General features: G+C 48.0%; 1 protein-coding gene across 1 annotated transcript in view; it reads left to right on the forward strand.

Annotated features, from left to right (window-relative positions):
• The window catches only part of LOC122389892 (protein bric-a-brac 1-like), a 39,863-nt gene extending 31,706 nt beyond the window's left edge, over positions 1-8,157 (forward strand). Inside the window, exon 2 of the mRNA XM_043382361.1 lies at positions 7,912-8,157. Coding sequence (XP_043238296.1) covers positions 7,912-8,157 — 246 coding nt within the window. The remainder of the gene's footprint in view (positions 1-7,911) is intronic.
• The last annotated feature ends 6,707 nt before the right edge of the window (positions 8,158-14,864 follow it).

Below are 14,864 nucleotides of genomic sequence, written 5' to 3' on the forward strand. Positions count from 1 at the left end.
GCACTGGCCTGCACCAAGGAGCCGATTTGCCTCGCTCGTTTGTCGGACACGCCATCGGCCGGTCGTCGTCCGCGCGCGCCCGATGACCGTCGGCGATGGGCCGGTGACGGCCGGCGCGGCGCGGTCACCGAGCACGGGTCACCGCGGCGCCGCGCCGCCGGGCTTACCTGGCCCCAGCGGCAGCGCCGAACGGCCGGCCGATCCCTGATACCTGCCGAGCCGCCGGGTCCCTGCGAGGCCAGGTCAGGGGCGGTCGAGAGGCGCTGTGCCGGCGGCCGGCACGCCAGACGGTGTCGTCTGGTGCGCGGTAGTTATCGGGTGGTTATCTGCCGCCTGCAGCGGGCGGGGCGCGCCTCGTCCTGGGACAAGGAGGACTAGGTGCCCCGCGCCGGTCCGGGCCGCGGCGCGGGCCCCGCCGGCTGTCACCGCTGCACAATGACGGATAGCCCGGAACGGCCGCCGGGCCACCAGTGCACCTGTCGCCGGGCGGAGACTCGGCGACCGGACGCCGCTCCGAGTCGGCGCCGAGTCCGACTCAGTCCGACTCACCCCGACTCAGCCCAACTCACCCCAACTCGGACAGACTCAGTCCAACTTACAACTCGCCTCCTTTTTCGGAAGCTGCAAACTCACTGGCCAACTTTTCGGCAGCGACCGCAGCAGGAACAATTCCGAATAAACTATGACCGGTCGCGGCAAACTTTCCGCAATAACTTTCAAACATTAAATAGAAGCGTGGCCTTTATTCTAGACGAGAAATTGCTCGGGTGGTGGCGCGACGCCGTAGCGTTTGCTGCCGCGATCAATAAGCGACGGCTCTTTACGGGCACCAATCATATGCGATACGACCCGCATTGGGTTTATTGAAGATTGATTCCAAGAGACATGCATTTATATGTATTGATGAAACATGGCTTAGTTGTGTGTGCAAGTCCCCGGCAAGATGAGGTTTGACCAACATTATTTGGTTAACCTGTACCGTGTATGTGGTTTTTCTAGCATTCCTGCTGTCACGCCAGTGCCTTCGTGACTTATACCTCACTGTGTTGGGCACACGAGTTGCAGTGCCACCCACCCGTTGTTTTATACCATTGTTGGGCGCAAAGGGACATCCCACGCCGGCCTCTGGTGGGCCGCAGCCCATAGCCGACTCCCGGAAACAGCTAGCAGTGAACGTTGCAGTACCAGTAAACTAGAGCTTTCCGGTGTGCGGAAACCGAGCAACATAGTGCGGCATCCAGTGTCGCTATAAATGGGCCGACAGGCAGCAGGAGGGTGTCGATTATTAAATATAATTAGATAAATAAAAGTGTCGATTATTGTTTAAATGGCACTTCAGTGCATAAATTTGTGTAGTGCGGTTTGGTTGGATGTGAGAGTGAGGCGGCTTTAGACCGAAAAAAGGCTTTTGATAGATCACGATTGTTTCGAAACTAAATCCAAGCTCTTTTAGTTAATGTTTTTGCCCTCAGTCTTTTGGTTTAGTTCCTTTGTTGGCTTGTTTTTCTTCAACGAGGTCCATTGCATCGTGCTGCTTTCCAGTTTATTATCTTTTTCTCTATCCGCAGCCAGTCGTGTCTTTGTGAGCTGTCTGCCTCCCATTTCTGTGTTATTTTGTTCGGCGATTCATCATTGAGTTAGCTCCATCATTCTTTTATATCTCATTTCCATTCAGTCTGCCATTGTATAGCAGCATTCCTTGTTCGCTTCTCATCTATCATTGTTGTAGCTGTTCTACTTTTTGCTCTCTGGATGTTTTTCCTCGACACAATGTAATCGTATTTTATATTGTATCTCTCTGTGTGTTATTATGGTGGTGCACCCTGCCCATTATAATAATTAAGCTGGCGGCCTGTTTTCGTGCTGGAATGCGGCTCCTATTCCACGTTATCGGGACTGCCTTTGTGTAGTGGCATTATTCTGAGTCGGCTGGCGCCCGTATTTACTTCAAGAGTGGTTCATTTCGCTCTTGGTGCGGTTGGTTCCTTCCGGTAACGTTATCGGATTTAAAGGGACCCTCCCACCTTCAAAAAAGTTAATGAATTGGCATAAAAGTGATGTAGCGTGAATCACAAAGAGCGAAAATGAACATCTACCAAATTTTACCGGAAAATATTCACCCGTTTTCGAGATATAAGACTTTTATTTTTGTTTACTTTTTGGGAAATCCGCTGTTTCTATGACGTCACATAAAGGTTTTCTTTACGTCGGCATTTGGAAGCAATAGTTTGGTATCAAAGTGCGACAGATATTGCGCGAATGACGCGTTTATCTTAACAAGGTCAATATATGATGGCCAATAAAGGATTCCAGGACAATTCTTATGGCATTTCTTCGTATCGCAATTCTTCGTCTGCAAATCTTCGTCAGGGCATTTATTCGTACCTATCGCATTACTTTGTCTCGCACCAGGGTATATGAAAAACGGCTCGCATTTCTTCTTCAACGCAAATATATGCAAGAGTAAGCATTGAGGGACAAATAAATGCACCGACGAAGATTTGTAGACGAAGAAATGCGGACGAAAAATTGTGCTACGAAGAAATGTCATGCGAGGATTCGTTCGGGTACCATGACGGTGATTTCAAAGTCAAGGTTCACAGCTGATCTGCTAAATCAAGCCAAGAATCCAAACTATCAAAAAACTATAAATATTTGTTTGTCTGTCACAGAGGTCTCAAGCAATATAAGGTTGACATATGTTGAATCAAAAATCTACTGCCACAACTCACATCTCCTGCCTTAGTTTATCATTGTTGTTTTAACTTGCTTTCAAGAGAAACAGAAGGCAGAAGCCAGTATCTGATATCACTTCAGATGATTGTTTCAAGATCTGAGTTCAAATGGAAATAAAAGCAAGCTCAAGATGAAACAGGGATTATTGCTGTTAAAGTAGTTTGGCCATGATACAACAAGCACATAAATCATTAGCCAAATCAAATACTGGTTGGTTTGTCAAGATGTTTGTTGTCTGTCGTCTGTCGAGCTGCTATGAACACTGAACGCTCTCACTCTTACTTTAAAGATAGTAGTTTAAGTTGAATGGTAGTGAGCTGTAATTAGACAAAGCAGCTATTCAGTGCTCACATCAAGCCAGGCTAGGAAATGGCATCAACTGTGGTGGGAGGAAGCAGGTTCGGCAGCCCTATGTTGTAAACTTCTGTTATGCCTTGTGTTTGATCAACTGATGTTTTCTGCTCTGTTTTGTGCAGTGATAGTAGCAGGTAACTGCATGCTTGTCAAATTATGTGAATAAACGAAATCATAACATTGCATTTTTCTCTCCATGCAAGGAACAAGTAAGATGTTGTAGAAAATGTAATAGAGGGCTGCATTGCTGATTTTGCACTTTATCAGAGCTTTATTTAGAATTGCTTTCCTGAAAGCTACACACAGGCCACAGTGCTGAAATTCACAATGTCATAGCTTTTGGCAGAAAAAAGAAAAGACTTACCCAGGTAAAATTGGCTGAAAGTATGGCAGAGCAGGTCTTGATGCGTATGCCCATCCGTGTGCTTGCCGAAGCCGAACTGACTGCAACACATTTAACTCTGACCCACCATGGTGGCTGGCATATCCTGAACTTTCACCACTCTAAACAAGACAACTTTCAGCCCTCAGCATTGTATTAAAACACTGTACAAAACACTCAAAATTTGTTTCAGTGCCATCCACAGACAACATCAGTCGCCATTCACCAGGCCAGTAAAAACAGAATAGATAATAGCTTCAAACCCATGTAGTCAGAGTTACTAGGTCTGCACCTCAAAACAAAATCCAGGTGACAATGACATTCACCACGCCAGTAAAAAACAGGTACTTAGGTAACATAACAGCTTCAAATCTGGTAACATGTTGGTCGGACTTTACGCTACCATATTTACATGGAATAATATGATACCAAACAATAGTGCAACCATTCTGGATAACAAAAGTGTATGATAGAATTAATTTAGAAAACTTTGGCAGCATGATTTACGAGCACAGGCAGGTGTTACCTACCAGCCTTCTCAATGCTCGTAAAACCAACATTGTAGTTTTGATTTTACCTTACATGATAACACACTTGGCTGCAATGGCACATTTAATTTAATACTGTGAAAAGACCAGTTATAACCACTTCACAAGCACAATTGCACCTCATGCCGACATCCTTTTCCAAAGACAGTCAGCAGCGTCTTTCGTCAAAACTGGATGATCAATCCCCTTTCAACTGTAAACATCAAAAATATTTCTTCATGGTGTGATCTCCATATGGAAACCTTGCAGGAAAAGAATTAATGTCAATTGTCAGCTCTTCAAAATTTCTTTGGACTTTAACTTGGAGTACCATATCCAGTTTGCTTTGATATTTTGTTTTTTATTCCATGTTGAAGTTGAACACCAAGCTCCAGATATAGCAGGCAGCTTGATCATCTTCGGCCTTGGTATAATATCAGTCCAAGTTCCAGTGGTGGGTATCTTCTAATATTCAAATTAAAATGAAAAGCAATAGGCTTTCTCAGCGCCGACGACGGATTTCACGTTGATAAAAAAGGGAGCTCAAGGTCAGCAAAACTCGGGTTCAAGGAATGGCGGGCGTTGAAATGACTGCTGACGTCATCAAGAAACCGCTAATGGTTAAGAGATAGGGACTAAGCTGGTCCCACCCTGCAAGTAAAGGGAAGAAATTTCTTGAACACCATAAAGCTGCGGGGGTTGCGACCAGGATAAATGGTGGTTTCTGAGCCTGGCCGCAAACTTGGCTATCTCAACTCAAAACTAATGTTAAGGTGGGATGGTCCCTTTAAGAAGGCGGTACCGACTGCTTGCTGTCATCCTATGGATCTATCAGCCCCGTCACGCTGTTGTTGTCGTCCAATGCTCTTATTATTATTTCTTAATTCAGTCTTAAAGCAATTACCATCGTAGGAAGTATCATTAGAATATATGACCTTCTTCTCGGAAAATGACCAAATGAATGAAAATGATTATTTATTGATGAATCAATTCATCAATAAATAATCATTTTCATTCATTTGGTCATTTTCCGAGGAGAAGGTCATATATTCTAATGATACTTCCTACATTTATCATGCTCCTCGCAGCAGCTCTCAACGATATACAATTACCATCGCTGTGAAATGCCAATGATTATAATTCCGACGGATTCCACGTCACTGCTGACATGAAACGTGCGTGTGTGCTAATAAATTATTTACAAAATTACGAAAATTGCTAGGCACACCCTCAACACAACTGTTGTCAATAGAAAATGTTGGAGGAAACTGCAGATCCCGTTTTCACATTTACAACGGCTGATGACTTAACAATATTCAATATGCATGGCTCATTAAATGTTGTTCGGTAGCTGAACAATTTTTATCATCGCTGATAAATGTATCCCCAAATCCCATGCATGCGTGTATGATGACGTTACGGTTCGAAGGCCTCTGTCGCTGAGAGCGATGATCTGAAACAATAGAAATTAGTTGTAATTTCCGGCCGCGGTCCTGGATGCCCGTCTATGAACGCTGAGCGTCCCGACCCATCTCCGTGCTTATATTGTGACGAATAGACATGGCGCTCGTTCATTGTTCGTTCTAGTCAATAGTCGGGCCGGCCAGTTCCGGTTGGCTGCCATGCGTGGTAAATTTGATAACTAATTCCGGAGACAATTGCTTATGTTTTCGATGAATCATCACCGGGTTCCTTTGTCATAGAGAGCGGTCGGTCGGCCGTCTATGCTCTGTGCCGGATCCTTTCCCGTGCGTTGAAAAACGACCGCCTCGGTGGTGTGGGCAGGCAGGCGACCTCAATTGGATGCCAGTGCTGGGTGTAATGGCCGACCTCAAATACATGAAATATCTTATGGCCGAATGTAACCAAACAGGCGAGCGGTCGCTGTCGGTGATTACTGTTATTACTGGGCCGTCCGACCGGCCGAACCCTGCATAAATAATTTCTATAAAATGCCTTCATATTCATTCACATTAGGCGCGCGGCAGGATAAGTTCCGTTAGCCCCACGTCTAACGTCGGCTTTAAAGGTGCGTTTTCTGTGAACGCGGAAGGATGGCGTACAATGGTAAGGCTGCGTTCCCACTAGTTATTATGCCTTTATGCGTGGAGTGAAATTGGCTGGCCGGCACATGTAACTTTACCTTGCATTCTTTATGAGCGCTGCATAATGGAGTGCGTATCGACCTGGGGCTGGTCGGTGGTGGTCGTCTTTTTCACCCGGTCCGTGCGCCCTGCCTCCCAATTGGAGGGCCGCTCGACACGGGCTGACATTTCAGACGGACCATTTTAAAAGCCGGCCGGTCAATTTGAGTCAGTTGCCGGTGCGGCTATAGTTATTTTATTCAGTGAAGTTGAGAGGCTGGTTTTTATCGTTGGGAAGTCCACTCGTCGACTGCAATCCGCCGAGTCCCTTGTCAGTCGCAGCAGTCAATCCACTACATATACAACATAAAGATAGCCATCTAACAGCCTGCTAACTATTCACAAGGCCCGGCTTTTATAATGACGATTGTTTCCAGCATTAATTATTAGACGTCCGTCAGACTATTCAACCGGCCACTAGAGATAGAAGAATGATTTAAAAGAATTATAAGAAACATGAATACTTATTTCGACGCGCATAAATGCATAAGAGAGAGTCTGTTATGAGCTCCCACTAATGGAAAATGTCAGCGAACGCTAAACTCTGTATGTGTGTGTCGGGTTGCCGGGCCCGATGGGCGCACAAAAGGTGCAGACTCATCAGTGCATAGTGTAGACTGCACACGTGAAGACCTCGTGCTGCGTTCATGTCATGCTACATTATGAAGATAATGCTCTATCGGATAGTTCACAGCTGCTAATAGGTATTGTCTATTGTCTTCGTAGGGATGTCACAAGGATTAAACATTCTTGATGACATATGATTCCCATCACTGAGTATTGTTTCTTGGTAGGTAAGAGCTGTTAAGATTTGAAATCACCGATAACTACATACCTACATATTTATATCTTCCGGAAACGATACGGTCAGGGCCCCGGGGGCGGCTGATATGACAGCGTCATCATAATTCATTGTCTGGCCGCAACGCGCTCATTGTCTAGCACCTTTGACATGTTAGACATGACTGAAGACAGGCTGACTGACGGCTACGGGCGCTGTCACAGCCCCACGCGCCCCTCCCCCCCGCCCCACCCCGCCCATCCCCGCCGGACCCGGTTAGCGTCTAACGGCCTGACGGCTGCCCGCCCTCCCCCAGTCGCGGTCAGTTAGTCATATCCACCGAGTTAAGATGACTAACGACCTCTCTTGGAGGCGCCGCCGATTCAGTTCTCGGTCGCCCCTCCCCCCGCCGGGAGGTTTGGGAGGGGGAGGGTGGGGAGGAGTGCAGCGGGGTGCTGCGCTGCACCTGTTAGTGCGCCAAGGTGCGCAGCAGAGGCTGCTCCCGGTAGTTTACTGTCATCCGGCGCTTTTTGCTCGTGCTGGCCGCCGGTGCTCCCATCTTCTCACCTTTCCACCGCTCTCTCCGCCCTGTTTACCCGAGGTCGATTTATTTATATTCAGTCTGGTTCGTTCGCGAACGGGCCCGCTGTGCTGTGCCGCAATGGCCGACCGTAATGGTGCCAACTGTCTATTATTCTATCGTATTTGTTAGCTCCGGCTATTCCAGGAATGGCTGTTTACATTTCAAATAAGAGGGCGCCGGCGCGGCGGCGCCGGTGACGCGGGAGAGGTGGTGAATCGACTTGGCCGACGGCCGCTGAACGGCGCTAGTGTCGACCGAGTCGAGCCCGTCGTCTCTTGAGCATCTATCTACTTCATGGATGATGAACATCTGACCAAATCTTGCTTCTTTGTGAGATATGTGACTTGTGCGTGAACCATTATAATGTTTCTCAGCTCTGACCGTTTTTGTTTTGTCCGTTCCAGGCCAAGATGCTAGAGACGGCAGCCTCGTGGACAGCGCCACCAGGTAAGGCGCTCACTGCTCGCCGCTCACTGCTCACTTTCGCCCGGGTCCGTTTGCCGTTTGGCGTCGTCGTGTCGCCGGCGAGTGGGCTGCCGTTCGTTGTGTGGCGACTGTTTGCCGGCGCCTTTCCAATGACAGCTGTGCGAGCGTTCCCACTCAGCGAGTCCAGCCAGGCCTCTCACTTGGTCTGCACATTCAGACCCTGATTGAGGCGAGTGTCTCAGTCAACACGCGGCGAGTTCTTAACCTTTCACTGCCAAATGACGCGCGATACACCCGCGATGGGTGGGTGGAATAGTTGGTAGTTGATGTATATGTTACAGGCCGTATGAAAACTCAGTCCGTTTGCAAACGGCCTGGCCCGATTCAGGCCGTTTGCAAACGGCCTGGGCAGCCCAGTCAGTATGCAAACGGACTGAAAAGTCAGGCCGTTTGAATACGGGCTGAAATTCCAGGCTGTATGCAAACCGCCTGAAATTTCAGGCGGTTTGCAAACCGTCTAGGCCGTATGACAACTTTCCAGACACCAGGCCGTTTGCAAACGGTCTAGGCATTTTGAAAACAATCTGGTCTGCATAAAGTTACAGCTGGACAATTTTGAGTTTGTTGAAGCACGACCGTTTCATGACATTACATGGCACCATGAAATCCTGAGGTGCATTCGGCATCCGGAAAAATATCGTCACTCGAATATTCTCCGTCGGAAAATTATTGTTGAGCGCCTATCTTCAGCATGTCTCGTTATCGCGATACCGTTCGTGATCCCCGATGATTCTCGCTAGTTCCGGAAAGTTCTCCTTGATTTTCCCGATGACGAATGCAGGCCTGGTTAGGAAGAGATTAGCAGAACTGAGACCCGGCCCGTATAGCGCCCGGTCGACCCGGGCTTCCCCCGGACTTCAAAGTTTCGCCTTCCACCGCAATGGTCAAGTATTGCCGGCGTACGCCACCGGCCAGCCGCCGGCGGTCGACCGGGCGCGGTGAGGACTCTAATGTGAACCACTGGCGCGGGAACTTCTTCGATCCAGACTGGGGGGGGGGGGGCTGAACCATAATAGAAGGTTTTAATCTGCCAAATGAGTTGCCGAGCCAGTGAAAGAGGTGGATTTTTCACTTACATGCTTTCTTCCTTTGTGACCCACAACCCCTAATTTGGGGAGGAGAGGACAAGCTGCCCCAACGGTTCCTGACCTCATGAAAAGTTGTGGGGCACCGCCCCCACGGCCCCAGAGCTGTGGGAGCAAGCTTCCCCCACTGCCCCCTCCCCCGATTCCCGCGCCTATGTATGAATCTATGAAATTATGTTGGTAGATTTCCGATTTCGATTCCTCCAGCTGGGGAGGGGGGGGGGGGCTCAAATACATTACAAGCGCCCCCCCCCCCAGCCGAAAAGTTGGAGAGGCTCAGCCCCCGCTAGCCCCCCCCCCCCTCCCCGGTTCCCGCGCCACTGATGTGAACTCTGATGTCCATTGCGCGCTCCGGCGTTTTATGCCGCAAAATAATCGGTGAGTCTTGTTGTGATACGTTTCACCAGATCTCACCAGTAGTGGCTTCACCAGGCTCCATCAACTGGATGGCCGTACACAGGCGGACCGTGAACTTGTATAACCAGTATAACGCCTTTTGGGGCGACTAACGGAGCGAGCGAGAGAGTGAGCCTTGCACGTGCGAAATTTCGAGGGGGTACCTCCAGCTGACTTGTGCACGGCACCCTACTAACCGGTCTCTAGCGATGTGCCAAATTTGGGCACAATCGGCCCAGCCGTTCTCGAGATCTGGAAGCGGCACCCTGCACGTGCGCACGTGCAAAATGGGTCCCAACTGACTTTTGCACGGCACGCTACTAACCGGTCCCTAGCCATGTACCAAATTTGAGCGCCATCAGTCCAGCCGTTCTCGAGATCTGGAATCGACCCCTGCACGTGCGCACGTGCAGCAGCACCCCAACTCCGACACATGGATATGCATTGCCTAGTGGGTGCCTACCTGCATGCCAACTTTCAGCGCAATCGGCCAAGTAGTTACCGAGATATTGCAACAATTACAAAAGTGACACCTCTTCGTTTTGCACGTGGCACGTGCATAAGGGGTCACCCACATGCATCGGGAATAGTCCAATACTTGGTAGAAGGAATGAAGCTACCCTACAAAAATTACCGCATGTAAATCGGTCAAGTGGTTGCTGAGATATAAGCGTCGCAGAAGCGTGACCACGGCCGGCCGGCCGCTCATACTCAGAAATTTCCGTTATTCTACGTAAGACTCCGCTCGCTTCGCTCGCTCCGTAATTAGTAATATTGTTGAAAAACGGCCGGGCCGAGCATCAGCACAGTAAGAAAATGTTCGACGTATGTAGACGAGTCATTCGGCATGGAATGCGCAAGCATTCACATGGATGCAACCTGATCATCGACCAACCTGGATCCATTAAGTCCAATCTTCAGAGGCTGTTGTACTTCGCCAGACCGTTTGAAAACTGACTAGGCCGTTTTCAAACTGTCTAGGCCGTTTCAAACTGCCTAGGCCGTTTTCATACGGCCTGATATTTCAGGCGGTTTGCAAACGGCCGGCTTTTTCATGCCGTTTTCAAACGGCCTGACTGGGCCAGTCCGTTTGCAAACGGACTGGGTTTTCATACGGTCTGTAACATATACAACCATAAGGAGACGACGGACATCCATCGATCAGTGTTCTGGAGTGAAATTGGGCCCGCCCCTCCTACCCCCTACCCCCTGCCCGGGCAGACCTCTCTACCACCACACGATTAACATTTACAACTGGAAATTTATGTAAATGTCGAATACAATTTTGAAACTTTCCACCAACTTCGCTCGGTGGCTTTTGATGGACGACATTTGCACTCGAGAAGAAGCGTCTAATAATCTGCCGCTTGGCTGCGGCCGACGGTGACTGTCGCGTCTAACTTTGTGCGGTTGAGTATCGATTTGTATCTGCTCTCTGCCGGGTCAGGCCCGCCCACCCGGCTGGTGACCGTTCGCACGTGCCGGGTGACAGGGAGACGAGCTCAGTGACCCCGGAAGGGCCCTGTGTGCGGGGACCTCGACACCCCGGACCCCGGCGAGACATCCCGGGCGAGTTGGCCGCGCTGTGCGCCGGCCAACCCATGGTCTGGACGGCTCCCTGATGGTCTGGACGGTGCTGGTTGCCGGCAGTGGATGCTGGTTATTGGCAGTGGATTCGGGCGGGCGTTTTCTTTTCTTTTCTTTTTCATTCCCCGCGGCAGTTGCGGTGGCACCGCGGTGGCGTTTCCTTTTTTCTCCAATTCTGGTCCTAGGAGGCGCGTCAGCGCTGCGGGTCTCTATGTAGTTTTGGCCTCTGGCCCATGGTACAGCCGCTGCACTTTGCAGGGGCACCTTTACTGGTTGCCCTTTCCTAGATTCCTTTACTGGCCGTACTTTCTGGTTGTCTTTTCTGGCTTTCTTTGCTAATCACCTTTGCTCATGTTTCTAGCTCCCTTTGCCAGTTGCCAATTCTAATTTCTGATAGCTGGTTGCTGAACTGCGCTGTTCGATGTTGTATCAAGAGGCGCGCTGCAGGGGCCATCCAAACGGCCCCACTCCCTCCGCTGAGGGCTCGGGCGTCTGGTTAATAACTATATAAGCCGCTGTTCCTTATACTCAACTAGAAAAACGGGAGTGAAACGTCATGCAAATTACAGCTATTGAGGCCTAGTTGAGGCAATGAGGCTATATATCAGACTGGTCGGGCCATCATTCATTATATATGGGCCATTTGGGTGCATCGCTCCCTAACTATGTATGTCTTGTTCACCCCCGACTGCGGCTCTGATACAAACGCCGCTATGTCTGACTCCCTCGGATTGACGTATAGTTTGAGGCATGTGATCGCTTAAGGAATTTTGATTAAATTGATTAAATGATTAAATTAGTTTTTGTCGTATTTCATTAACACTTCCATTAATATAATAATTAAATAGCATAAACTATTTTGCTTTCACTTCGATCATATGTTATCATTAAGGAATTATGTAATCATCAATTATAAATGTTTTTGTCATTTATTCAATGGAAGTGGCTCCTTCAATCCGTGACTCTTTTCTCTAACTTTTCGCGACACACCTCTGCACCATTGCCCTTGCTGCGGGATCTCCAAAGGTTCGTCAGCTGGACATTCCGTTGTTCTATAGTGTCCCATCCCCTCTGTCGTGCTACTGTGCACCTCCCCCTGCCGTGTTCACGAACTCAGCGACTGAAGATGTTCCCGATCACCGGCGACACACTGGGTCCGCCGGTGATAACCGTGGCAGATTTGTGCCTATCTCCGTGATCATCCGCTGAACCCGCTGCCCTCCCGACAGAGACACTTTGGAGCTAGGATAATGACCAATTTAGAAGTGTGAAACCCACCTGGTGCCGGGATGCAATCGCTACATGTGACCTCGTTGAAACAACGGCTTTACACCTTTCACGAATGCATGATATTGTCCAAATTGGCACATTGGAAGAGATCAGAAGCTGATGCATCTTTGAATGTTCTTTTGTATGTGGTTGATATCTTTTGGTTGATATTGATATCTTTTGTATGTGGTTGCATCATCAGTTATTGTCGACAAGAATTTTAACGGTCACCCGACTGCGGTGGACATTTTGTCGCCGAAGTCCGAACACCGTCTGGCATTTTATAGGAGGTATAATTATCTAGAACTCCTACGATATTTATCATTCTCCTGCGGTTATCGCTATACCAGTGAATCTCACATATGCAGCTAGGTTATAGATATTGTTTATTTATGGTATTGCATAGCCCAATCACGTCTGCAAGCTATCGAAGGCAGTATTATGCATTTTGAATGTTGGAATTTTCCATGCGTCACATCTATTCTTGATACGTTACTGGCGAGCATATTCTTGGATGATAGGTATTCATTTAAATGTCCGCCAAAATTTATTTAATAGACATGGTGATGAAAGCCTTAATGCAAAATTCTACCCTATGTCATGACCATTATAATCTTGACATTAAGTCCTGCTTTCACATGATTTACATAGCCAATTTATTGTGTTTTCACAACGCCTCTATGGACTATTGCCTGAAGTTGTATCCCATTTACATTGTTATTTCATGGAGGTTATTTCCTTTACAACGAGGAGTTTTACATTAATCATGATCATATGCTATTATTACAAATCATTTGTCAATGGAGGAATGTCATGTGAGGGCGATCATTGTACGCATTCAAATTGAGCCCGGCTGATTCATTTCCCTACTAGAAACCGTGTCTAAAGGTAAGTTGAACGTCACTGTCTGTTGCCATAGCAACTGTGAAAAGTAAAACAGTGGTTAGGTGGCAAGCGCAGGCCAGTCAGGCGCCTGTCCCGCCTGTCTACTATCACATACACGTAGGTAGCGCAGGCATTGATGGTCCAGTACGGGACTCATAGTGTTCGCTCTAATTTAAAACTCTGTCATCGTTGCTCGTTTTAGCACTGATGTCATCAGCTTTATGATAATGATCATCAGTTATTCAGTACCGTCACTGCTACCGTCATCACCTTGCTTACCGTCCCTGACCCCAACTCGATGGACCCCAATTCGAGGATGACACCAGGCACAATCCCGTAGCTAGGCACCGGCTCAACCGGCAGGCGTTGACGCCCTTCAAAGCTAATTGGTTCTAACCAGGCTTCTAGGCTGACTCCCTTCTTGGAAGTCATTTTGGTTTGATATCGATTTGGTAAAACACTGAACTGTGATGTCTTCGAACTTATCACTGCATTGTCAATAGCATTTGTACGTCAACTTCAGCAATTGTGCGTGGCTCATAGACGTTGTCCAGCGCTGTATCGACCTGCAATATGCAAGCATTGGTCTTCAAGGATATGCACTTTATGCAGTCACCTTTGACCGTGTTATCTGTCGTGCTTTAGGCCTTCTTGTGCGACGAGTATGATAAATGTCAAATGATTTATTGGCGGAAGCAGAAAGTGACCTTAGGATTAAAAAAAGAACACACGTTAGACCCTATGTGATATAAACCACATGATATACTTAGAATGATCATGAAAATGACAACATAAGCCTTAAATATTACCTACGACAATCCTTTCAATTCTTGAAATTGGCATCACCTGGCGTTTCCGGTTAAACCTGGGACCCTCACCGCCAGCCAGCTCCCCGCCAACGACCGCCTGCGACAAGCCAGACCACACCCAAATCTTACTGATATCATACAGTTTATCCCTGGATCAAACCATTCTACCGCCGCCGGCTTTTAGCACATACTGGACCGGTGGGCGCTGCTGTCGGCTTCGCCTCACTACATGGTAAATGAATATGTTTATGCTAACGCATTGCCATGATGAAATAGGCAAGGATGACACTGATGCAACTGTGACTTGAATGATGCAAAATGTTGTCCGAAGGCTATGCTACGCTAGGGTCTGACGGTTGTGTATTTTTAGTTCTTTATTCCTCTAAGATATCATCTAAGAAAACATTGCGAAATGGCCTCCTTGAACGAACAATGGTGCCAATTGGTCTTGTTGATCCTTTTCTGCGCTATCATTCATACCTAAAACAGACTCTCTTCGGTCTTATCAATCAATATTTGTGGCTGTTCAGACGATACGCTGGCTTGCGAACGTTCAACGTTATTGTTGAAAGCTATGGTTTAGCTAGAAACTATTTGTAATTCATATCTTACTACTGCGCATTAGTGCGTCAATCTAGGTCGTCCCAGGCCTCAGACGCCGGTAGGTGTTTTATCTGGAAATGATTGTTGACGAGTAAATATTAATATGTACCTATGGTCGGAGAAGCGTTTTTTGACGTTTCTAACAGGGCTACAACAATGATTAGGCTGCTCGAGTAAAACTATGTGATAGCCTCGTTCCCGTGGCACCGGGTGCCCATGAGGTGGCTCCACTCCCGT

Source organism: Amphibalanus amphitrite, unplaced genomic scaffold (genome assembly GCF_019059575.1).
Source record: "Amphibalanus amphitrite isolate SeventyFive unplaced genomic scaffold, NRLGWU_Aamphi_draft 000375F_arrow, whole genome shotgun sequence".
Classification (NCBI taxonomy): Eukaryota; Metazoa; Arthropoda; class Thecostraca; order Balanomorpha; family Balanidae; genus Amphibalanus; species Amphibalanus amphitrite.